Source organism: Octopus sinensis, linkage group LG8, assembly GCF_006345805.1.
Source record: "Octopus sinensis linkage group LG8, ASM634580v1, whole genome shotgun sequence".
Taxonomy (NCBI): domain Eukaryota; kingdom Metazoa; phylum Mollusca; class Cephalopoda; order Octopoda; family Octopodidae; genus Octopus; species Octopus sinensis.
In genome coordinates, this window is record NC_043004.1 from 31905697 (window position 1) to 31931713 (window position 26017).

At 36.7% G+C, this 26017-nt stretch overlaps 2 protein-coding genes and 1 long non-coding RNA gene across 7 annotated transcripts in view; all 3 read left to right on the forward strand.

Annotated features, from left to right (window-relative positions):
* Positions 1–2838, forward strand: part of LOC115215146 (tudor domain-containing 6-like) — a 40308-nt gene extending 37470 nt beyond the window's left edge. Inside the window, exons 7-8 of one of the 5 annotated variants that reach the window (XM_036505330.1) lie at positions 1563–2284; positions 2675–2724. In XM_036505330.1, coding sequence (XP_036361223.1) covers positions 1563–2284; positions 2675–2724 — 772 coding nt within the window. Of the gene's footprint in view, positions 1–1562 lie in introns of all 5 variants that reach the window. The other 4 variants (XM_036505329.1, XM_036505328.1, XM_036505327.1 and 1 more) reach the window with 4 other exon arrangements.
* On the forward strand, positions 2733–24608 carry LOC115215147. The gene is made up of 5 exons (XM_029784319.2): positions 2733–3692; positions 6866–7031; positions 11144–11353; positions 21457–21516; positions 24264–24608. The coding sequence occupies exons 1-5, from the start codon at positions 2766–2768 to the stop codon at positions 24407–24409; spliced, it is 1509 nt and encodes a 502-aa protein (XP_029640179.1). The 5' UTR covers positions 2733–2765; the 3' UTR covers positions 24410–24608.
* LOC118764525 lies at positions 17648–20325 on the forward strand. The gene is made up of 2 exons (XR_005000335.1): positions 17648–19784; positions 19833–20325. It is a non-coding gene; the product is annotated as an uncharacterized LOC118764525 (long non-coding RNA).
* Positions 24609–26017: the final 1409 nt, after the last annotated feature.

Here is a 26017-nt window from a genome sequence, read left to right on the forward strand (position 1 = left end):
AGAATTTGAAATCAGCCTGACGAAATGCTGCCAAGCATTTTGCTTTGCATGTTTATCATTCTGCCAGTTTGCTGCTTTAGTGTCGTGTATGTTATTGTAACTTTATAGGTATCATTTTTACCTTTACTGTGATTGCCTCTCAACTCATCTCTTTCATATTCTAGCAGATGAACATTAATTTTACTCTTTAAAACTTGACCGAATGGAGCTAATTGACATTATTTCTTGGAATGTGACACAGATATTCAAAGACAAAATCTTTGGCAATGTGTTAGTGTTGAATGTACAATACTGCACAGCTGTATATGCTGGTACTAACTACCAGAACATAAAGCAGGAGTTGAACTTGTAATATGTCTATCAGGTATACTAAAGTATGGATGATTATTATTGCTCTGGAGGTGAGCTGGCAGAATTGTTAGCATGTAGGACATAATTGCTTAGTGGCATTTTGTTCATGTTTATAGTCTGAGTTCAGATTCTTCTGAGGTTGGCTTTGTTTTTCATCCTTCAGGGTTGATAAAATAGATACCAGTTAAGCACTGGGTTGATACAAATGACTAGACTCTGCCTTCTAATTTTCAGGCTTTGTGCCTATAGCAGAAAGGGTTTTTAGTGTTAGTTTTTAGATTTAGTTTCTGTTATAGCCACCTGGCCCATTATATTGGTGTTCTTTATACTTATAACAATAAATTATATTGAATTAAATTATCCTAAGTTTCTGTATCTGTCTTATATAACCACCACTTTGTCAGTTATATTAGAGCTCATCAGGAGCATCATACATCTATATATATAAAACTGTAGTTGTGTGAGTGTCTGTCTCCTACGATTTAGATTCCTAACTACTCCCACATTTTGCGGTGCAGTTTAACCAGATTCGGGTATCTTATAGTCGTGATTCATATCGAGCCCGTCTGGGTATTAGCGCGCGTCTACGATGAGTCTACGATTTAAAAATAATTTAACATAATTTTTTTCCATTTTAACGCATATTTTTTCGTGTGTCGATGGCGGCGGAGTTGGCATCCATGGTCACACCTGCACTTGTGTTGCTTCTCCCTCTTCTTCCCTCCCTCGTGAAGCTGTGGGGAAGGGAGTGTAAGGAAATCAACGTCGTAAAGCATTGTCAAGGAGACCAGCGTTCTTTTAGAACAACGACTTCATGGCTTGAAGACACCAAAATTACCATCATTTTTTATTCCATTTTTAATGCATTTTTTTGCTATAACTCACTAAAAATGCTTATATAGTTATTTCCCTTACAAACCCGAGCAACGCCGGGCGATACTGCTAGTATAATATCAAATGGTTATTGGAACATTTACCAAAATATGACAAATTCCCTTAACTTCATTTTTACTGTCTTCTGTAAATATTTTGATGTGAATAGATTTTCAGTAGATCATATGTTCCAATTTTCTTGTTCTAAGTAACTGAAAGTTTGCCCTCAGTCTCTCTGGTGATTCAGGAAAATAGACTTGTGTGTGGTGACTTTTTCAGATGTTTTTCAATGTAATTGTTTTAATAGTTCAGTAATTTCTGTTTGTTTTACTTTGTAGGTATTTAGAACCAACCTATAATTCAGGCTTCACTATGGAAGTTAAAGTTTGTTTCACAACGAATCCTCAAGATTTCTGGTGCCAGTCATCTGATTCCTATGGTCTTGATAGCTTAATGAATCAGTTGCAGATTTACCAAGATGATGATATCATCCCAACTGCAGAGATCTATGTAGGATTACCATGCCTTGCCAAATACAGTGAAGATGGTGCTCTTTATCGAGCTGAGGTTGTCTCAGTCAATGTTGCCTCATCATCTGTAGAGGTGATTTTCTGTGATTATGGTAATATTGAGTCAGTAATGATCACTGAGTTGATACCAATTCCAGAATGCTTCATGATTCTCCCAAAACAGGCTTTGCACTGTAGTTTAGCTGACGTATCTCCAAAAGGTGACAGTTACTGGGATGAAGATATGTGTACTGGTTTTGAAGAGATTGTTTCTGAAAAGGTGTTTACCATGTCAGTTCTGGCTGAAATGGCTAACAGTGTTTATATGGTCAACTTAAAAGATGGTAATGACAAACTTCTTCAAGAAATTCTGATTGAGTGTGACATGGCCTCAGGCCTCACAGCACAAATGTTTAGTGAATGTGGAGAAAGTAATTCAGATCTTCAGTCAGCAAATCATCCAGTAACAGACAACAAATCACAAGATACTGATTCTCCAGGCGATGATGAATCACAAGATCTTCCTCTCTTGATGCTGAGCCCTCAGAAACTGAATCAAATGCATATATGTCCCCAGAAACTGAAGCAGTTACATCTATGTCTCCAGAAATTGAAGCAGTTACATCTATGTCTCCAGAAACTGAAGCGGTTACATCTTTGTCCCCAGAAACTGAAGCGGTTACATCTATGTCCCCAGAAACTGAAGCAGTTACATCTATGTCCCCCAAAACTGAAGCAGTTACATCTATGTCCCCAGAAACTGAAGCAGTTACATCTATACCTCCAGAAACTGAAGCCGTTACATCTATGTCCCCAGAAACTGAAGCCGTTACATCTATGTCCCCAGAAACTGAAGCCGTTACATCTATGTCCCCAGAAACGCAAGCAGTTACATCTATGCCTCCAGAAACTGAAGCAGTCACGCCTATATCCCCTGAAGGTGAAGCAGTTACATCTGTGTCCTCTGAAGTTGAAGCAGTCATGTCTGTGACCCAAGAAACTGAATCAACCCTTCAGCGTACAGCTGTGAAAATGACAGAAAATGAAGATTCTGATTTGGATGTCTACCAAGATACTTTTGATGACTTTGACATTCCAAACTCTTCAATTAATCCTGACAGATGTAATCTAGAGAATTCAAGCACTGACAACAGTGAAAGCATGAAGAAGAGTAATGACAACCCAGCATTCCAAGATGACACCACAATAACCAAACAATTCCCTGATGACCAAAATGTGGTCATTACGGCCTCTGAAAACTGTCCAGCTGATCAAAATGAAAATGATCTCAATGAAAGAATCAGTTCAAAGTTTACCAAAGAGAACCTTCCAGATGTCAATATGACAGACAACAGTGATTTCAACAGCAACGTAATTAGTTCTTCCCAAATTCAAACCACTGCTTTCATTGATGAAGGTAAAACAGCAGAGTCTTCCACAAACCATCATGCTGAAAATGACCTTCCTGCTGAAATTGAAACAAATCGTTCATTGGATGTATTTGATTGCAATCCTAGTGAATGGGAAGAATTAGATCAAGGTTTAAGTACTAGTCTCGTGTCAAACTGCTTGATAAAACCCAAAGACACTGTCCCTTGTTCTGATTCTAAAACAGAAAATACTTTGAATCCATTCGAGGATTGCCAGACATTTAATCTGAAGCCATCTTTAGGTGATATGGCAGGAGACCCTCTATTGTCATTCCTTGATTGGAACATGGAGATCAGCAACCGTATCAAAGTTAGATTATTGAATTTCATTGCACCAGATGACTTTTATGTGACCCCTTCAGATGATTCTGATGACTATTTGCAATTGTCCATTGCAATGAAAGACTGTGTAGATACACTAGAGCCTTTCTCTGATATGGATGATATAATTGGATTACCATGTCTTGCAGAAATTGAAAATTCATGGCAACGAGGAATTATTAAATCTAATGATAACAATGCAATAAATGTAAGTCAATTTCGCTTTTTTCTTTATTGTTTTGTTTTACTTCTGTATATTTTTTAATTGAATGATTCCTTGATGTCACCAACCTCTGTGGTTAAATCTAATAAATTGACTGCTTAAGTTTTGGTTAATTTTCAGTATATAGTTAAGATATTAGAAACACTTAGATTAATATTAGTAACTTTATGTATTGGTATATATTATACCTTTGTTGATGAATTGGAACCCAATGCTGGCTTTAGATGAAAAGTGACTGAAGACTATTTCACTCGTGAGGACACTCCTAAAAGACCTATTTTGAGGCTCTAGGTTTTAGCCTGATACAGTAAATGCAGCACTACTGGAATTTCATATTTGATGTTGTAATGAGACTTTGAAGAAGACTTAAACTCTTTAAGATGAGGCATCTGTAGGTGAGTGAGCTGATATTAAGGCTTAAAGTATGGCTCTTTCAATTGAATGATCTCTCTATCATGAACTACTTTATGCAAAGTACTGGGTGTGGCAAAAAATCCACCCAATATTACAGGTTGAAAAATGTTCTAACAGCAAATACATGATGTGCACTGTTCCAAACCATGGTGTGCACTGTTCCAAACCATGGTAGAAACTGGGGAAAAAAGTCAAACATTTGCTACATGAAGTCATCATTACTGTCTGCCTAATTACACTAATTAATATGCATTGAAACGAGTGGTAGGTTTTTCTACTGCATTCTATGTAGCTGTTGACAGCTGAATACTTTCACATTACTCTCTTTCTCACACAGTCTTCCATCACATCACTATATTTGCTCTTCATCATTCTTGAGCTGAGACAACACTGGATAGAGAAGACTCTTTACTCTTGCTGGGAGTTGGTCATCTTTATGATGGTGTCTCGATAAAATTGCAAACTCTATGAAATGGTTGAAGAGTGGAACAGTATCTAACTGCTGAATCCATGACAAAAAATGTCATGTGTGCGTGAGACTTGGCCCTATTAAGGAGGACAGCAGATTCAAACAATGACAATAAAGTCTGTGGAGTCAGAGAAATTAAAATCAGTTTCATTTGTTGCCATTCCTTGTTAATAAATCATCATCTAGCTTTGTACTTTCAAAGACAAGTTGAATGAGCACTGCCTTATTTGAAGAACAGGTAAGGATTAGTGACAGAAAGGCATCTGGTTGTAAAACAAAGCCCAAAATATGTATTCATCAGACCCATGCTAGCATGGTAAAACGGATGTAAAGCTAACAAATATAAGTCCAGATATATTTTAATAAATTTTTAAATGTATTAATTGAAGTCCAAGTAATGTAGTTATTAGAAATCTAGTTATGAAGGAGCTAAATCTACTGGTATTGTACTATTCTTCCATTGTAGAATCTTTTACTTTATGTCGGTTGACCTAACTGTAAGAAATAGGTAACAAATCATCTGGGAGTGTAACTTTGATACTTGTCCAGAAAAACATCACATGTACTTGATATTATTATAAACCAGGGATGGGCAACTTTTCCTCAACTGGGGGCCGCATTGTACCATTTCCAAGTGGGAGAGGGCCACATGGTAAAACATAGATGCATGAAATATTGCCCATGTTACACTGAATTTTCTGTAGTTATTCTTAATTTTATTTGTCTTAGTATGAAATTAGTAACCTAAAAACTCGTTGAGGGCCTCAGGTTGCCCATGCATGTTATAAACTCAGGTTGTGTGCATACCCATATAATTGCCATGAGGTTGAGGTGGTATTTATACTTTTATGAGTAGTGCTCAGTATTTCTGACTTTTGTCTTAGAGGCCTGGCTTTGGTTTCCTGCATGGAAACTCTTTATATTGTGTTTCTGACTACACCAATGCTGATGAAACCCATCTGGCTTGATATTCTGTTTCTTTGATTGTTAGAACTGTTTTTTTTTTTCTTCTTCAAGTAGTTCTAACTCTAATATTGTTTGATGTTGATGCCTCAGCATAAGGCCAGCTGGAACCTGTAAGTGTGATATATAATTCCTTTTTAATTACACTTTTAACCACATACACACACAATGTAATATATTGTGTATGACAAGATGCTCATTAGGAGGCAAGCTGGCAGAAACGTTAGCAGGCCGGCCAAAACGCTTAGCGGTATTTCATCTATCTTTACGTTCTGAGTTCAAATTCCGCTGAGGCCGACTTTGCCTTTCATCCTTTCAAGGTCGATAAATTAAGTACCAGTTACGCACTGGAGTCGATGTAATTAACTTCATCCTTTTGTCCTTGTTTGTCCCCTCTGTGTTTAGCCCTGTGTGGGCAATAAAGAAATAAGATGCTCATTAGTAATTATTATTTGTAACTATCATTAGACAGACATATGCCCCCCCCCCATATATATATATACACATACACAATAGACTTCCTTCAGTGTATCCCTACCAAAATCCATTCACCAGGCTTTGGCCAGCCTGGGGCTGCATTGGAAGACATTTGTTCAAGGTACCATGCAGTGGGATTGAATCCAGACTAAAACCACATGACTGGAAAGTGTACTTCTTAACCATCCCGTTGTTGGCACCTTTGGCAAGTGTCTTCTACTAAAACCCTAAGTCAACCAAGTCCTTGTCAGTGGATTTGGTGGATGAAGTTGAAAGAAGTCTGTTGTGTGTTTGAGTCTCCTTGTCTTGACATTTTATGAGATTGTAAGTTAGTCACTGCTTTATAAAGGTGTCCTTCATTTCCAGTCTGTTTGAAAACATATCTGGCCATAGGGAAATATTATTTTGGAAAACAGGTGATGGTTGGCTACAAAAAGGGTATCTGGGTATCTGTTCATAGAAAATTTACCTCAACAAATGCCATTTGACCTGTACAAACAGAAAACTGGACATAAGTGATGTGTGTATGTATATACACATATAGTTTCCATATGCCAAATACAAAATATTGTATGTGATAAAAGACACTCAAGGTTCCATATAGGTGTAAGTGTTATTGTAGGTTTTATTATGTCACCATCTCACTATTGAGCAATGAGTTAATTAGATGCTATACCATACTTAATGTAAATAAACCTAGAAATTCTAATATACGTTACTATGGTCAACAGGAACAGTGGGGACAACTCTTAGTATTTAAATTAAAAATAAACTGCATTGAAGAGTGATTGCATATATCTGTCTTGCCTTGATTTTCTTGAAATCTTTGTTTCAGGTGTTTTTTGTAGACATCGGTAAAGAATTATGTATGGAAAAATCAGTACTGAGAAAATGTCCTCCATCCTTGTACAAACCACCTGCAATGTCTATCCACTGCTTCTTAGTTGATGTTCTACCCTTAAACAGTTCTTGGAGCACCACAGCATTTGAAATCTTTAAAGGTAGCTATCTTACTATCACACAATTTTATTTTAAAGCAAAAATATTTTCAGAAACATTTTTTTTCTTTTTTCTTCTTTCATTATTGTACGGTTGGGCAAACTGGGACAAGCAGTGTCTTCAGTAAGGTTTGAACTCGTAACCCGCATACTTTTTTAGCGTATAGGTTCCTCACCTGGACAGGACACCAGTCCGTTGCAGGTGAGCTGCAAGATGCAGGAGGAAAGAGTGAGAGAAAGTTGTGGCGAAAGAATTTCGTCATTACCTTCTGCTGGAGCCGCATGGAACTTAGGTGTTTCGCTCATAAACACACACATCACCCAGTCTGAGAGTCGAACCTGCGATCCCTCGACCGTGAGTCCGCTGCTCTAACCACTAGGCCATGTGATGAATATGGCCTAGTTTTACACAACTGAGGACAGTGGTGTAAAGAGGTGCCAATCTCTAACCCTGACCCTAACTGTAGAGGGAACCTGAGGAAGAGGTAAACCAAGGAAGACATGGGACAAGGTGGTAAAGCATGATCTTCGATCGTTGGGCCTAACAGAGGCAGTGATAAATAGAATAATATAAAGCAAGTTTGAATTTTAACCATTGTCCCTGAAAAGAGTGTCATATATATATGTATGTGTGTATGCCATGCTTGAGAAAACCTGTTAAGCCATGTGAAACCATAGTCATGGCCAATGCTAGTGTCATGTAACAGGGACCTGTGCCGGTAACACACAAAAAGCACCCGTTGAACATTGAGCCTCACAGAGGCAATGATAAGTGAGCAAGACCTTTGGCAGTATGCTGTGCTTGAAAAGACTCAAGCCAAGTGAAAGCATAGCTATGACTGATGCTGGTGTTATGTAACTGGCATCTGTGGCAGTGGCACATAAAAGCCACTCTTGGAGTGGTTGGCATTAGAAAGGGCATCCAGCTGTAGAAACCATGTAAAATCAGACTGGAACCTGTTGCAGGTCACCAGCTTACCACTTTCAGTCAAACCATCTAACCCATGCCAGCATGGAAAGCAGATACTAACTGATGATGAATAAAGAGAAGCTTTTTTGAAATATACATTGCTTAACTCTTTAGCATTTCAAAAGGTTATATCCAGCCCAAATATTGTCCTGATGTTCCAAATGGCCAAATCCAGCTTCTCACACCTACTCTACAATGTCATTCTAAAAATGATATTGTAGGGTAAAATACATTGTTGGATAAAATAAACAATCACATCATTGAAATCTCTAAGCTATAGGATAATTCATGATAAAGAAAATGTAAATAAATAAGCATTACATTTGACTGAGTAATCTGAATGTTAAAGGGTTAATAGTCTTAAAAATATTTACTTAGTTTACACACTACAATGCTTCGAGCAGATTACAATATTATTTTGTTATAAGTATTTGAGTGAATTTTAGTTACCAACATCTAAAACAAATGTATGGCTGTGCACTTTCTGTTACTAATCTCTTTTCATACAATTTGTTGCTAGTTCAAAATATATTTTATATAATGTGGCAGAGTTGGTTAAGAAGATTGATTCCCAACCACTAATTTTGAGTTCAGTCCCACTCAGTGGCATTTTGGAAAAGTGTCTTTTAATATAGCCCTGGGCTAACCAGTCTTGGTGAGTGAGTTTGGTAGATGGAAATAGTAAGAAGCAATAGCATGTGTGTTGTGTCCCCTTGTCTTGACATCATGTGACAGTTGTAAATGAGCCTCACTGTCTTAAAAATAGTGCTGTTTGCTTCCAATCTTCTGTGAAAACGTCCAAGTATTGCTTGGAAGCAGGTAAGAGTTGATGATGCAAATGTGGAAAAGTAGATGTTAAAATGATGATTACAGTGTGTGAATATATATATATATAACAATTGCAGCATGGAAGGTGTTTATAAGCCATTTAAGAAACACACAAAACCGTTAGATTCACTTCAACATTTAAATTTAATTTGTCAAAATATTTTCGTCGTTTTGAGACTGCGACCTGTTCACTAACAAAATTCCGTGCTGCATCTGAGAAAGTAACTGTTAGTTCATGATATATATATGTAATATGTGTGTGTGTATGTATGTATTCATGTTTGTATGTATATATGTATGTGTGCATGCCTATACGCATGTATGTATGTACTTACGTATGTATGTGAGTATTTAGGAGAGTGTGTAGACGTGTCTGTGTGTGTGTACATGTGAACGTATGTTTATGTAATGATATGTGTCAGTTCAAGTTGTATATATGACTGTTACCTTGTTGAAGGTTGTATATATACACACATATATACATTTATATAGACACACACACACGTGTGTGTGTGCGTTTATCCTTCTCACCTCCGGCTAACAGTGAATGGATACGTCTAAGATACAAAGATGCTCATATAACCTTATACATATATACAAGTACACACAATCATATAGACACTTACACATACTCACAAATATACGTATAATCTTAAAGTATACACACATATACGCTCATCCATCTCTACATACATACACACACACACATACATATATATATGACACTCTTTTCAGGGACAATGGTTAAAATTCAAACTTGCTTTATATTATTCTATTTATCTTTTTTTTTTTACATGCATACATATATATATTTACACACACACACACATATATACATCTACACATACGTACGTACATATCAAACCTGGTTTGATGGGTCTTTTCAAGCATGGCATATTGCCAAAGGTCTTGGTTACTTGTCATTGCCACCATGATGTCCAGCGCTTGGAAGGGGTCTTTTATGTTCCACTGGCATGGGTGCTAGTTATGCAATGCCAGCATCAGCCATATTGCCTCCATGAGGTCCAACGCTCAGAAGATGCTTTTTACATGCCACCAGCATGGGTGCCACTCACATGACACTGACAATAACCACAGCTATGATTTCACTTGACTTGACAGGTCTTTCAAGCAGGGCATATCGCCAAAGGTCTCAGTCACTAGCCATTGCCTCCGTGAGGCCCAACGTTTAAAGATCATGCTTCACCACTTCATCCCATGTCTTCCTGGGTCTACCTTTTCCACAGCTTCCTTCCACTGGTAAACATCGACACTTCTTCACACAACTGTCCACATCCATATGAATCACATGACCATACCTATGCAGTTGCCTCTTATGCCCAGCTTTTCTCAAGACACCTACACCCTGCCATACATGCACACTGACATTACACATCCAGCGAAGCATACTGGCTTTATTTCTTTCAAGCTTACGCATGTCCACAGCTGTTACAGCCCATGTTTCACTGCTGTGTAATATTGCTGTTTGTACACAGGCATCATACAATCTGCCTTTCACTCTGAGAAAGAGGCCCTAAATTACCAACAGAGCTAGGAGCTCTCTGAACTTTGCCCAACTTATTCTTATTCTAGCAGCTATGCTCTTGGATCATCCACCCCTGCTACTGACTTAGATAACGAAGCTATCAACTACTTCTAGCTTTCCCCTCTGGCATTTAATGGAGTCTATTTCCTGCATATTTCTAATGTTAATTGTACATGTGCACCTATCACACAAAAGCTATTTTCCCTGTTAACCTACTTCTGATATTGCTACACCTCTTATGTGTCCATAGCCTACACCTGGTACATCTTATGGAGTTTCTACCTACACCTTTTCTACAGATCAAGTAGGGCTCTCTACCTGCAGGGATTTGTGATTTGTCTGCTTTCCTACTTGCTATGACTTTGGTTTTTGATAGATTAACTGTAAGGCCCTTTGATTCTAAACCTTGCTCCCACACCTGAAATTTCTTTAGTTCTGGAACTGCTTCAGCTATGAGAACAAGGTCACCAGCATAGAGGAACTTCCAGAAGTCTGTCTTAAACTCCTCTGTTATTTCCTGGAGGATTATGATGAACAAGAGGGGGCTGAAGAATGATCCTTGGTGAACCCCTACTTGTACCCCGAATTCATCACTATACTCATTACCAACCCTCACTTTACTCACCAACACTTCTTTGATAGTTTTTATCATTAATATGCTTCCATCCAACAGCATGGCATCTAATGTGACCACCACAACCCTTTTTCTATCTTATTTTTCTTAATCCTCTCTTACGTATTCCAAATATCTTTCTTATTTCATTGTTAAAGAATTTACTGACAGTGAGCAGCTTGAGATGAGAATTGATGTGAAGTCTTCAACGAAATATGGTGTGTACCTTTACAAGGAAGCTGATGATGACAACTTGAATGACCGTTTGATTGATTTGGGTCACGCCATTGCTGAACCTGGCTCCAAACTGGAAGCAAACCGTGAAATTGAGCAGACACTGTTAGACCCACACCGGACATCACATATGGGTTAGTTATTCTTTTCATATTTCTTAATTTTGCCTGCTTTTCCTGTTAATTCAGACACTGGAAAGTTGATTGCTAGGATACCACCTCAATGGTGCAAGTCTCTTTCTCTGGGGAAGATACTTATACTGTCAACTACTAATGCTGCCATCCTTCTACTATAGCAGTGGTGGGTACTAATCACACACCAGAATCAGAACTTGGGACATAGATGAGTATAACCATGTTCATCTACTCCTTGTTACATTATGTAAAGAATTTGGACAACAGAAGAAGAAAAAAAGATTTTATGCGTCATGTATTGAAGACAGTTTTGAGTACATGCAGTAAGGCGGGTTAGACAGATTGACTCACCACAGCTATGGAGTCCTATCTACTCCTTTCTGAGATGTTCCAGCAACAATTGGTGATCCATCACTGCTAAAGTGGTCTTTTAGTGTACTTGTTTATCATGTCAATATATTTTTTGTGTTCCTGCTCAATATTGTTAGAAAGTTGTTAATACTAAGCTTGTTTCATCATGCTTCTAAGAGATTTTGTTTTTGTCCAACTGGGACTTAGCAATCCTTCAGAATACTCTTTTCTGAGTGGTAGCAGTAGTGCTGTCACTGACAACCCACCTATGTAATAAGTTGTACTGAGTTACATTGGTAACAGGTACACCCATCTATACAAACAGAGCACCTTGAAATATACATACAAGTGTATGTGTATGTTTACATGTGTGTGTAGTGTTGACTGGAATCTTTAAATAATCCTGTTCTTTTCCATTCACAAGAATCAATACAAGATTTGGTTTTTCTTTTAAATGTTTTTTGCTTTTTCATTTTTGCTTTTCAGGCCATAGTGTATTCTGGACTTATCAAATGTTTTTTTTTATTTAAATAATTTTTTTTTTAAATAGTAGAGTTTGATTTGGTGAGATTTTACTACATTTTCTATCAAGTAGAATTAGCAGTGCTTGCTTAAAATATTTGTTCTTGGTTGATATTGCTTGATTAGTTTTACAAGTTTAGGTTTTTGTGAGAATTGTTGCATTCTGACATATATCTGAACTTTGAAATAAAACCTGACATTTCCATGATGAACTACTTACCTGCGAACAAGTGGAAGTGATGTTCTTATCTTTTTATTTTCAGCCAGGGACACTGAGGCAGTCATGATAATGTCATTTTACCTGAAAAGAAGACACAATAACTTGAGGGATATAAATTCATTTTCTGCTATAACTGAGGTTGTAATCCATACTGAAATAACTATGATCAATTAGCTCATTTGTTTATTAGAGCAAAAGTTAATACTCCAAAAGCAATTTTAAACTCTCCAAGTGAAACAGGTTCAAGGATTCAGTATTCAATCATTTGGTTTAACAGGAATTCACTATTACTCATTTTGCTGCCATTCTATTAAAATCACCAACTTTCAGCCTTTAGTCATTTTGTGGTACTGACCACCATTCAAATTACATAAATAAGATGGCTAGCTCATTTATATAACAGCGCTACCTTCTGTCAGACTGCAGTCTTAGAAATATAAATTAATCAAATTGAAAATGTTGGCTATTACGCACACAGACATCCCCTTTCAGTAGTATTAGATGACATCTGGTTCTAAAAGAAATTTAACCCTTTTTATGCTAATCCACCTGAGACCGCCCCTTGTTTTAAATGATGTCAAAGACTTCCGTTAAACCCATTAATTTATGTTCTAAACACCAGCTTCATAATGAAACAGCAAATTTTAATAAATTCTTCATTATTTTAAAAATACATTGAATCAAAGTGTATTTCAACAGAAATATGGGAATAAAAAATGTTTGTATACCTAACCATGTCACCCAAAATTGAGTCTTTGGAACCACTTCATAAAGGTTTTGAGTGAGGTTCATGTCAAAATAGGAAAGAATTACAGGTGAGAGGTGTCAGTTGTATCAACTGACCATGTAAAAACAATTGTTTTAACAAAATCTACCTTACAGATGTTAGACTGGAAAAATGAATGTATAGCATATGTATATATGAGTGTGTGCATGTATATATCTTATGACATATATATCTATGTGTGTGTGTGTGTGTGTGTATTAATTTCTTTATCTACAGGTTTTGGACCAAGATACTTTTGAGGTCAACTGGTATTAACATGAGGACTACCAACATTTTGGGTGTTTTCTTTTTTGTTTTTCTCCAAAGATTGCATTAGTTTGGTGTTTATTTTTTTGTTTGTGTGTATTCAGTTTTATTTTTTGTATTTTGTTTGTTATATGTTGTTGTTTTATGTTTTTGTTTGTTTTTTCTGCATGCATTGCTGCACAAGGAATGAGACCAGCCAAAATGGCATTTTGGTTATAAATAGGAAGTTTACTATGAATTTAAATGCATGACTTAGCGGAGTTTTCACATTAAGAACACCCCCGTTCCCTACCAACAATTGGCTGTATAGAGCCCCTTGGCAAAAAATGCTGTCTTTTAAAGGCCTCATGATATTGTGAATTATAATTAGCTTCTATCAGTTTAAACATTAAAAAGTTATGTGTAATTTGCATTGTTATGCTGTAGTCCAGTGGTTCTCAGATGAGGTGCAAATAAAATTTTAAAATCTATCTGCTATAAATTGGTTATGCTTCTACAATGTACAAAATATTTTAACATTTTTTTTTTTCTTAACGATTCCTGATGATATTTAATTATAAAAATATGATTTTTTAAACATTGAATGGCTCGGAGGGTACATCCAAGTAAAATAGGAATCAAAGGGATTCCATAGATAAAAAGTGATTGGGAAACACTGCCATAATCTATGCATAGCTAGGTGTACAAATTCTTGTGGGTAGACACTATGCCATATAGAATGGGTAAAATACCAGTGTACATAATTTTATACACTGTGGAGTATAGATCTAAATTGTGTTTATAATTAAACCAGACTAAGCCAGCAAGTGGATAGTATCATTCATGGCATTTCTTTCAACTCTTTATTTGCTGAATTCAAATCCCCTTTTCTGAGTTCAAATCTATAAAATAAAGTAATAGTCAAATACTGGGCTTAATGTGATTAACTTCACTACTTCAAATGGGTGGCTTTGTACCCAAATTAGAATTATTAAACCAGACATATCCTGGGTTTACTTTGTTCTAGCATAATCACAAATATTCCAGTATTGACCATGCCATCTTTTTTGTGGGGATGGAGAGATTTTAGATAATGTACCCTACATTATTCAGTGTCCTCCTTTTTTTTTAAAAAAAAAGATGGTTATATGATTTAAAGGAGATTTCTAGCAGATCAATTGACCTCAGAGAATAATAGTGTTGGTGTAGGTCTACAAAGACTTATGTACAGTAGAAGTGGTAGTAAGTGTATATATGAAGACTATCACATATATAGTAGAGACAGTAAGTAGATTATTGGCAGTGTTGATTTGATACCAAAAGGACATGTCTTGTCTGGGAATTTTTAAAACCCTTCCATCAGCAAATATTCATATGGGTACCTTTGATGAGGTAATATTCAGATACATTTGAAAAATATAAAAAAATTAAGTCTGTTTATTAAAAAATTATACAAACAGTAATTAATTGCATAAAGGCAAATCAATTTCAAATTTTATTTTTTTTTTTAATAATGTAGACTGTCTTAACCCTGCCACCCAAAGAGATACTTCTGTCTAAGCCATGTCTTCTTAACATTGATTGGTTAACGCAAAGCCAGAGTCTGTCTTTAAATTCATTCCTTGCATGGGTCTCTCATAAATCAGCCAATAATAAATTAATCAGCATAAATAGAAACTCATAAATAAGGAAAAACAACAGCTTATAATATAATGATAAACAACAACATATAACAAAAAATCTCTCCGCTCTATTAAGGGATAATGTTTTTGTCGATTCTGTTACCAATTTAACTTTGTTTCAGAATTGTCATTCCATGACATCTCCTGTTGCCGTGACAGCTGTTTATCTGACGGTAATTATTTTCAACATAGTCTCTCTCTATCTCTTTCTCTGTTATTCTTTCTTATATACACTCACAAATGTATGTGTTTGTGTATAGCTATACACACACACATGTAATTATGCATAGAACACAACCAACACACATGTATAAAATAAATTGTTTATTGTAATTTGCAATAGTGTACCACATATACCAAAGTTTGGTTTGGTAGAGCTAAAAGTTAGGTGTAGAAGATGACATAGATTTGTGATGAAATATTGTACCAAATGTTTATATTTATATATATATATATATAGTTTTCTGTTTGTGCTTGGTATGTATAGGTATTGAGTAGGGCGGTGGGTCCTTTTAAATAGGTTATTTTTTTGTCTTTAGAGACTCATCTCAATCCTGAGGCTGGGTGGCTGATGTCAACAACTGGTGTGGGAGGGGGCTAAATGATCTCTGTGATGGAGGAAGCAAACTTGTTTTGTTTTGGTTTCTTTTTTCTCTTCTCCTTTACCAAGTTGTTCCTGTTTTCACCCCATAGAAACTCACTTTTTTTTTTATAGATGTTGTTGTTGTCTGTAAATGGTGTTTATTACTTTTCTTTCTGTTGTCTGAAATAACTTTTTTAACCTGTTCCACATTCAGATCCATGTTAAACTTTTGAATAAACTCACTATGTGAGCAGTCTTGGAACCTCATTTCCATTGCTGGTTCAGTGTTGTCTGTTATGTTAATCACAGCTCAACTTAACTACACTGTTTGCATGTGTGTTTTTCCCTGCTGACATTGGTTGGACAGAACTACAGTACCATTCACAACATTTCTTAATCTTGCCTCATTTGTTCTGTAATGTCCAAAATCCTGAGATACAGCTTCCTATGTGTTGGTTTTCTTTTGCAGTGGCTATCTTCTCATGTCAGCAGGCATCACTTTCACACACACACATAGTGTTTGTGTTAAAATAACAACTTTGTTCTACTTTTTTTCATATTTAGAAAAGTAATTTTTTTCGAGATGTCTATATATATATATATATATATATATATATATATATATATATAATATCATTAATTTAATGTTCACTCATGAATTTATGATTCTCTCTCGATGTTCAACCTCAGAATGAGTGATCTTTGTTTTACTTTCATTGTTTTTATTGTTATTATCAGCAGTAGAATGATTGGTAGATTTAAAATTGCATTATCAATTTGTTGTTTTTGTGTTTTGAAGTGTATTCAGCTATTGGACTAATCACTATAACCTTTACAATAACCAATCAAAATTTTGATGGGAAAGTATAAGGCTGTTGTTTTAAGTCTGGCATTTCTTATACTGAAATTACATGATCATGAAATATAGATAAATCTCTGTTTTTAGGTCACATTTTGAAGCATTGAGTTATTTGAGAATAAATCAATCATTTTTTTGTTGTTGCTTAAATGAAAATGGAACAAAATTCCTTTCTCACTTAAGATGATGCCTCTAAATTTCATGGCTAAAAATCAGCAAGTCTCTCTGGTATATTGCTATCATAGCCATCCAGTCTAAAGCAAACACATGATTTGATTCCCATGAGTGAATTTGTCCACTTTACTCTATATAAAGAGTTGTGCTACTTTTAATGAATCTATATGAATTAAAACCCTTTTGATACCAATCTGCCTAAGATTGCCCCTTACTCTGTAACACAAACTTCATGTTTTAAAGTGAATTAGATTTTAAAACCTTACATCAAAATTTCATTTTAATTTATGTTCTAAAAACTAACTAAATTTGTTGTTAGTTTTAAAATAAATTTAAAACAAAAGCAGTGTATTGTAACAGAAGGGTTAAGCAACTTTGTAAAAAAAATGTTACTTATTCATAAAAATGACATGAAAAACTTCTTTTTGTGTTATGTGTATAAAAATTTGTTAAACCAAAAAAATTAAAATACTTGAAGGAATTACTTTCTCCCCATTCACTTCCACACATGCACAGAGAGCATTGTTTTAATGTCTTATTTCCAATGTTGTATCATAACTAGTTGCTTCTGTCTTCTTTGTGCTTAAATATGAAATACATTGGCAAATCATTTTCACTTGACTTAAACATAGGACTTTTTTCTTCTCTCAGAATATCACATAGTTTGGTTCTTGTTATTAGTGTTGTAATTTTGCATTGATATTGTCCAACCCATGCCAGCATGGAAACAGACATCAAAGGATGATGTTGTGTGTAAAATTTGATATAGTTTGATGTGATTTTTCTGCATGAAATTCTTTTGTTTCTGTTGAGTTTCTCATGACTGACTGACTGACTTGCTTGCTTGCTTTAGTTGGTGCTTTTTTTTTTTTTTTTCCTGTATATAAATATCTCTATAGATATATGCAAGTACACGTGTGTGCTGTGTATATGTAAAAAAGTGTGTGTATGTACATACGTGTGTGCTTCATCCTTATTAGTAATTTTTTATTACTGGGCACAGACAAATTGACAGATCTGACTTCAGTTTAACAACTTGTCTCAGATATAGTTTCAGACTTTCTATTGTTTGTACATGTTGGTATTTGACCTGAACTAGGTTGTGGCCACTTGGGAAGTGATATGTCTATTATTAAAGCAACGGTTTTAATAAAAATGTAGGCCATGCATCTAATTTACTGCAAAAAATGCTAAGGAATTATAATCATATTGCATATTAACAGTAGTTCAACAAAAAGTAGGTGTTTCTTCATTGTGTATTATATTTGTATGGGAGTGGAGTGGAGGATGAAGTTATTTTTATAAATCTGGTTGTATTAGAGAAATATAGCAAAAATAATTAATTAGGGGAAAATGAGAAGGAAAGAGCGAATGTGCTCTGAGTTGAATGAACCTTTTTATATCTGTAAATTTGCTTTTTTGTAATTCTTTCTTCCCTCTATGGAAGAAATCACCAACCAGACAACATTTATATTGGCATACAATATTAATGTTGTTTGGTTGGTGGGTTGATTTCTCCAGTCACTCTTTATATTGTATAGAAAGAATGGCAGGGTTCAAAAAGAAAAAAAATGTAGTTAACATTAACGTAAGAGGTATGGGATGGGTACACATGCTAGGCTTGGTGGCAGGCAAAAAGTTAAACACTACATAAACACAGTGAGAAAAAAAGAATCATAGCAATAGAGGATAGGGAGTAAATGACCGTAGGGGAGGAGTTATTCAAATGAGAAATTTGTTTTAAGGTAGTAAATATTCTCTTTTTTTGAAAATTAATATTCATTTCATCATCTTGTATAAATACCGAGATATTTGATAATTTAAATTAACAATTATTATATGTATGCCATATTTCCTGATATTACCCATGATGGCAGAAGTTTATTTCCAAAGTTACTTATGTGACTGGTAACACTAGTATATAAATTTAGTGAATGATTTTGAAGAAGAAACTTCAGGACACTGGCATAAGCATAGCCAAGTGGCTAGAAAGTTCACCTCACTATCATGTGGTTTTGGTTTCAACTCCACTATGTAGCGCCATAGCAAGTGTACTTTATTGTAATCTTGGATTGACTAATTACTTTGTGAGTGAAATCTGGTACATGGAAGTCTGTGGAAACTTGCCATTTATTATCAGTCCACTGAAGATTTGGGAGAATCTCTAAACCATCAGACAGAAAGCAGTGTAGCATTTTGCACTAGTACTATGAGTTGTGCACCCTCCTCTCCCGTTCTTTTTGCACTTTTGTGAACTCCCTGCTCATGCACCCCATGCAGTCCTCTATCATTCCATTTATATTCACAGCTTTGTACCTTGAGAGTATATTTTGGTACATCACCATCTCTCTCTCATTCAGACTGGGATAACCATGTTTCTACTGCAAGACTCTTGTTTCTGTCCCTCTATCATAGTTAAACCTCTCATCACCTGGAACAAAACCACCTCTCAAAATACTTCTTCTCAGTTGAAGGATCTTTGTCTTGCAAGTTATGTGATGTTCCTCACTGGTGGTGGTACCACATAAAAAAGCACCCAGTCCATTCTATAAAGTACTTGGTGTTAGGAAGGACATCCACCTGTAAAACCATGCTAAAGCAGACCTCATCAGTGCTGGTCCCATATGCCAAAGCAGACAGTAGAGCTTGGTGCAGTCTTTTGGCTTGCAGCTCCTATCAAACCATCCAACTCATGCCAGCATGGAAAACAGATGTTAGATGATGATGATGATGACACAAACAGAGAATCCATATATCTTCTTAGTGTTGCTTTGTACTTTAAGCAGAAATTGGGAAATACACCGTAATGGCTCCAGTGTTGCTGTCAAGAGTAGTGACCCTGGCTATTATTAGCCTTGAAGGCATATGCTGGAATAATGCCATGCAAATCGTATAATTAACAGAAAATGTGGTGTGTCTGTCCCAGATCAACAGAAGAAGCATTTGTTGATGTAGCAGAAATGTAATAGTAGTAAACATTTGTAATTCCAACAACATCCAGATGGGGTGTCTTCTGAATTCTGTTCTCGTAATTGCCCTTTGTTTACAAATAAATACAATAGAAATTCTGTTTCAGTGTGTGTGTGTGGTTATATGGATAAACATAACACTTTATTTTCATCTCTGATCTTCCTGGGAAAATTGTTTAGAATTAAGATTATCCCTGTCTTTTCATTATCTGACAAAACTCAGATGTTTTCTACTATTAAATAACAACAGAAATTAACATAAAATATTGCAATATCTTCGTTAGTCTTCAAGTTACTAGCAATTGCATCAAAATTTTAATATTTCCTCTACTTTCAGTTTCATTGATTTTTGTCTTTTGCTTCTAGCTTCTGTTTGTGGATCAATATTTAATCATTTCTTAAATTTTTTTATTCCTTCTTGTAAATGTTTTATTGGATTTGCAGATTTTCCTTGCATCAGTTACAAGAATCCTGTCCATAATAGCAGAGTGGGGGTTCTTGCATAGGTAGATAAAGGGATCAGTTTAGATAATGTTAACTTTGAAGATTGTGAGAGGTGATACATTGTAGGAACAGCATTTCTAAGGAAGGATTGGTAAAGACGAAATTGTGTAGAGCTTTAGAGTTATTGGATTTACTTAAATACACTTTGGTTCATAAATGAATCTACTTCTATGCTAATACTTTCAGAACTAATGCTTATCTCTTATTTAAAACAAATGTGACAGAAATTAAATCAATTTTAGTTTCAAATTTTGGTCCATTGTCAGCAATTTCAGGGGTGGGTGTGAGTCAAGTACATTGATCCCAGTGTTAACTGGTTCTTATTCTATTCCTCCACCCCACCAAAAAAAGATAAAGGCAAAGTTGATACTGGCAAAATGAAATTAATATTAAGAAAAATTATGGTGGGAGGCAGATCTACCAGGCTGTTCTGAGCTCAATGTCTCAGATCATTTGTGCTTTCCCTTCTTTCTGTGTGAACAGTTCAGCCCTATAGCAAGTTCTTGACTTGTCATGGCCAAGCTAAACTGTGGATGAATTAGTTTGTCTCCATATACAGCATTCGTCAGTGATTTATTGGTTTGCTGTTGAATTATCCCTGGTGGCAAATTCCCCCCAATAAGTTCTTGACTAAATCATTTCAGTAGGATTTCATTGATTGTACTCTTTAAAACAGCAGAATGTACTCTACCACTACCCGTGGGTGAATATGGCTTTGTGTAGTATGCACCATGCTTTCACTAAACTGTTTTAGGTTCTCCTATAACCACAAGCAGATATCTTCTCAGCACCTTTGCCAATGACTCTGTGATACATTCAAGATGTGAAAAATGGTGAGAGAGAGTGCAGGCTGCATCAGCATCCTAGCTAGTTACTCATTGTTGAGTAGACTAAAAGTGACATGTAATGAAGTGTCTTGCTCAAGGAGACAATAGGCTGCTTGGTCCAGAAATCAAACTCATTACCTCATGATAAAGTGAACATCCTAATGACTAGGCCACACATATTCATGAAAATAGCATAAACATTATACAATCTTACTATATTATACTCCTCTACATCTGGGACTTGCTCCTGTTTTAAGACAAGAAAAATATTTAGATATATAAGTTATGGTTTCAGACACATTTTTCTATATTAATCATGCTAACATTTGGGTATATATATGTACAAATCTACCATTTTATTTAACTATCTTGATACAGTCATTTTTCATTATTACTGTAGATTCTGATGACAACCCTCAAGAACACATCTCCATTTCTCCTTGCAATCATTCAGTTAAAGGTGAGTTATGTTCTCAATGTGTTTGTTTTATCTCTTTGTATACCTCTGAAGTTAAGTTTTATTAGGGCATTATTGTGGTTTTGGCCATACATGATCACTGCCTTAAACTTTTAGTTTCAATCTGATACTTAAGTGCCATATCATACATATCTTCATCTTTTATTAAGACAATATTTCTCAGCAATTAGCCAACTCTTACCACACAATGTTTAAAGAAGTGCTTATAGTTACTGATGTATACCTTGCCTCAGTGAGTTGGCAGTTATTAATGTTTGTTCATATTTTGATAATCAGAAATAGGTATGTATTGGTGTGTGGAGGTGGGGATACAGATAGCTACTGTGTTTTAGCTGTTGGTGGTATGTCTGTTTCAGCCTTTGTTTCAAATAATCTAGTTCATGGAGTCATACCCAATGACTGGCGTAGCAGCACCATAGTCAACTGCTACAAGGGTAAGGGTGATGCTCTAGATAGAAATAACTACAGGGGTATTAAACTGTTGGATCAGGTGATGAAGGTCACAGAGAGGGTCATAACCCATCTCATTAGGGAGAGAATTTGCTTAGATGAGATGCAGTTCGGTTTTGTGCCGGGTAGAAGCGCCACTGATGCTATATTCCTGGTCCGACAACTGCAGGAGAAGTACCTAGCTAAAGATAAACCCCTCTGCATAGCTTTTGTGGACTTGGAGAAAGCCTTTGACAGGGTTCCCCGATCCCTTATCTGGTGGTCGATGCGGAAACTGGAGATTGACGAATGGCTAATAAGGGCTGTACAGGCTCTATACAGAGAGGCTGTCAGCAAGGTTAGGATTGGCAACGAATATAGTGAAGAATTCCGGGTAGAAGTAGGTGTACACCAAGGCTCAGCCCTCAGTCCCCTTTTATTCATCATAGTCCTCCAGGCAATAACAGAAGAATTCAAAACAGGTTGCCCCTGGGAGCTCCTCTATGCTGATGACCTGGCTCTCATAGCAGAATCACTACTAGAACTAGAAAAGAAATTTCGGGTGTGGAAACAAGGGTTAGAATCAAAGGGCCTTAGAGTAAATGTAGCGAAGACCAAAGTTATAGTAAGCAGAAAGGCAAACTCAGCACACACCCCATCGGGCAAGTGGCCCTGCTCGATCTGTAGGAAAGGTGTAGGTAGAAACTCCATAGGATGCACCCAGTGTAAGCTATGGATGCATAAGAGGTGCAGCAACATCAAAGGGAAATTAACTGATAAGATAGCTTTCATGTGCGGCAGATGCACAGGGACAATAGACACCACAAATACTCAGAAAACAGATTCCATCACACTCCAGGGGGAGAAACTAGAAGTAGCTGATAGTTTCCGCTACCTGGGTGACCAAGTTAGTAGTGGAGGTGGATGCTCAGAGAATGTCACCACTAGATTACGAATAGCCTGGGCAAAGTTTAGAAAGCTCCTACCCCTACTGGCGACAAAGGGTCTCTCACTCAGAGTGAAAGGTAGATTGTATGATGCATGTGTGCGAACTGCCATGCTTCATGGTAGTGAAACATGGGCCGTGACTGCAGAGGACATGCGTAGACTTGAAAGAAATGAAGCTAACATGATCCGCTGGATGTGTAATGTCAGTGTGAATGCATGACAGAGTGTAAGCAACCTGAGAGAAATGCTAGACATAAGAAGCATCAGATGCGGTGTGCAAGAGCGACGCTTGCGATGGTATGGTCATGTACTGCGGATGGATGAGGAGAGATGTGTGAAGAAGTGCCGCTCCCAAACAGTTGAAGGAATCAGGGGGAGAGGTAGACCCAGGAAAACATGGGATGAGGTAGTCAAACATGACCTCAGAGCGTTGGGCCTCACTGAGGCAATGGCGAAGGACCGAGATCTCTGGAGATGTGCTGTGACTACAAAGACCCGGGATGCTTCCGGCTCCAGTTCCGCATAGCCCCTGCCCATTCAAAGTACCTTGGATCCCGGAACGTCTCGCTGTGCTTGAGGAGACCTGTTGAGTCAAGTGCATGTACACGAACATCGAAACAAATATCAATGGAAATAGTAGTTGTGATACCTATGTCGGTGGCACATAAAAAGCACCATCTGAACATGGCCATTGCCAGCGCTGCCTCGACTGGCTTGTGCTGGTGGCACATAAAAAGCACCATCCAAACGTGGCCTATGCCAGCGCTGCCTTGGCTGGCTTCCGTGCCGGTGGCACGTTAAAAGCACCATCCGATCGTGGCCGATGCCAGGCACCTGTGCAGGTGGCACGTAAAAAGCACCCACTACACTCGCGGAGTGGTTGGCGTTAGGAAGGACATCCAGCTGTAGAAACACTGCCAGATCAGACTGCAGCCTGGTACAGCCCTGGCTTCCCAGACCCCGGTCAAACCGTCCAACCCGTGCTAGCACGGAAAACGGACGATGATGATGATGATGTAGTTAAAATTTTAATTTCAGCTTCCCATTTACAGTCACATGACTGGAGATTAGAAGTAGTTGGTGACAGCTGACATTGCTGACCAACAAACTAGTGGCAATATATCAAAAGAAATGATATTGTTGCTTTAAAGTTGTAAATATGTGTTGTCTCCACAAAACAATGTTTTGCATAAAAAAGTTAATTTTGGAAGTTGTTTCTATACTTTGTTTTAAGAGTAAACGTTATGGTTTATCACCATTCGCATTATTTTCATCCCTGTTGTAATTTTTGCATGGGTTTCACTGGACTAAATGAAATAATTTCCTGTGAATATGTTTTATTTCTTTTTCAGATTGCATCACTAGGGACACTGTAGGGCTTTCTGACTTGAGTGAAAAAGAGGAGAATCAGACATCAAACGAAAACGTTGAGGAACAGTTTGATGAGGAGAAAAAATCAGAACATAAGGACAGCCGAGAGTCAAGTGACGAACTGTAGAATGACTAAGCAAATGATTGCAAACCACAATCTGATTGCTTGTAGATGAGTGGGTGGGTGGATGCACGCCCCTCACTGTCTATCGAGGCACAAACCTATGGCCTTGCCAGAATGCCTTGTTCAAAGTGAATAAACCTGAGGTTTTGTTGAGATTACAGATGAAAGAGCTAATCTTTCAGACTCAGAAGATTGGAATCACGTCTTGTCTTTCACTGATTCTTCCAATGATGTCTGCACTTAATATTTTCTTTTCTCAAATATCTTTAATTTATTTTTATTTCTTTATTTACTTAATCTGTCCTTGCAATTTTACATGGGGTGTTTTTTTTTTTTTTTGCTAGTTTCTTTTCATATTATAATGTTTAGCGTTTAAAATTTCATGGAGGGGGAGAAAATTTTAAATGATTGCATTAAATAAAACTTTGTTCTTAAATTGTTTGTTGTTGTTTTACTGATCTGTCTTTTATCACATCTGAGTCTGTTGTTCAGTTAATGGCAGTTTACAGTTTGGTACACTGGCTGACATTTTCTATGTGCATTTGTGAATATATAACATGTCTGTGTTGTGTCCAATGGACATTACACAACACTTCTTTACTACTATTGCCTTCCTATTCATTAACACAGAGTGATTTCCTTTGGGTAATCTATTGAAACTAGTCCATGCATGCTTAAATAGAACACACACACACACACACAATACATTGTGGGTTTTGGAATAGGAAAGGAATCAAGATAACAACTTTGTTATATGGTTCAGTTAGGGAGGGGTGGCAGAGATACTTGATGATTGAATAATTCTTAGTGGACTGAATTATGTAGAGAGTGGGAGGAGGACAAATAAGCTTGAACAGTGAGGAGTGGCTGTGTTTTGTCTCTTGTGACTTGGTAACATTTTTGGAAAAAGATGGCTGTAGTAATGGGTTTGTCAGTGCCAGGAGAATTTAAGCAGTTGACTGTAATCATTCTTTTATGTGTACCCCTCTCTCTCTCTCTCTCTCTTCATCCCACTCAAGATTATGGCTCTGAATCCTCCAAATGTTTCACTCCAGACAACACATCTATAATACTTATAGAAAATCACTGACACCTACAAATTGGATACCTTATGGCCAACACAGCAACTCTTGTAAGACTACATCATATATTTCGTATTGAACTCAGTGAACTCCCCAAACCTAATAATCCTTTCTTTTGCTGCCCACTTTGCGTTCAACTTGACATTGGTCGTATGAGGTAATTCTCCTCCCCACTCCATCAGGTCCCACTGCCACACACCTTCATGCCAAGTATGAAATCAATAAGGCCACTGACCAGGAAAATGTTCCTTTCCTTACTCAGACAATGTATACCAGAGTTAGTCTCTACACACCAATTACTTCAATATTTCTCTCTGTTTTTCTCTCCACTGATAAATCCTGATCTTTGGAAACCCACAACTATGTTGTCCCATTTCCAAGAAGAGCAATTACTCTGACCCTGCCATTAATCATACTTCTGCACTTCTATCACCTCAAAGCTAATGGAGAAATCCATTGACAACTTATCCCAGCACCTTGAATTTCCCTCTTATGGCCACTCACCAGTGGATCCTTTGCATTAAGAAAT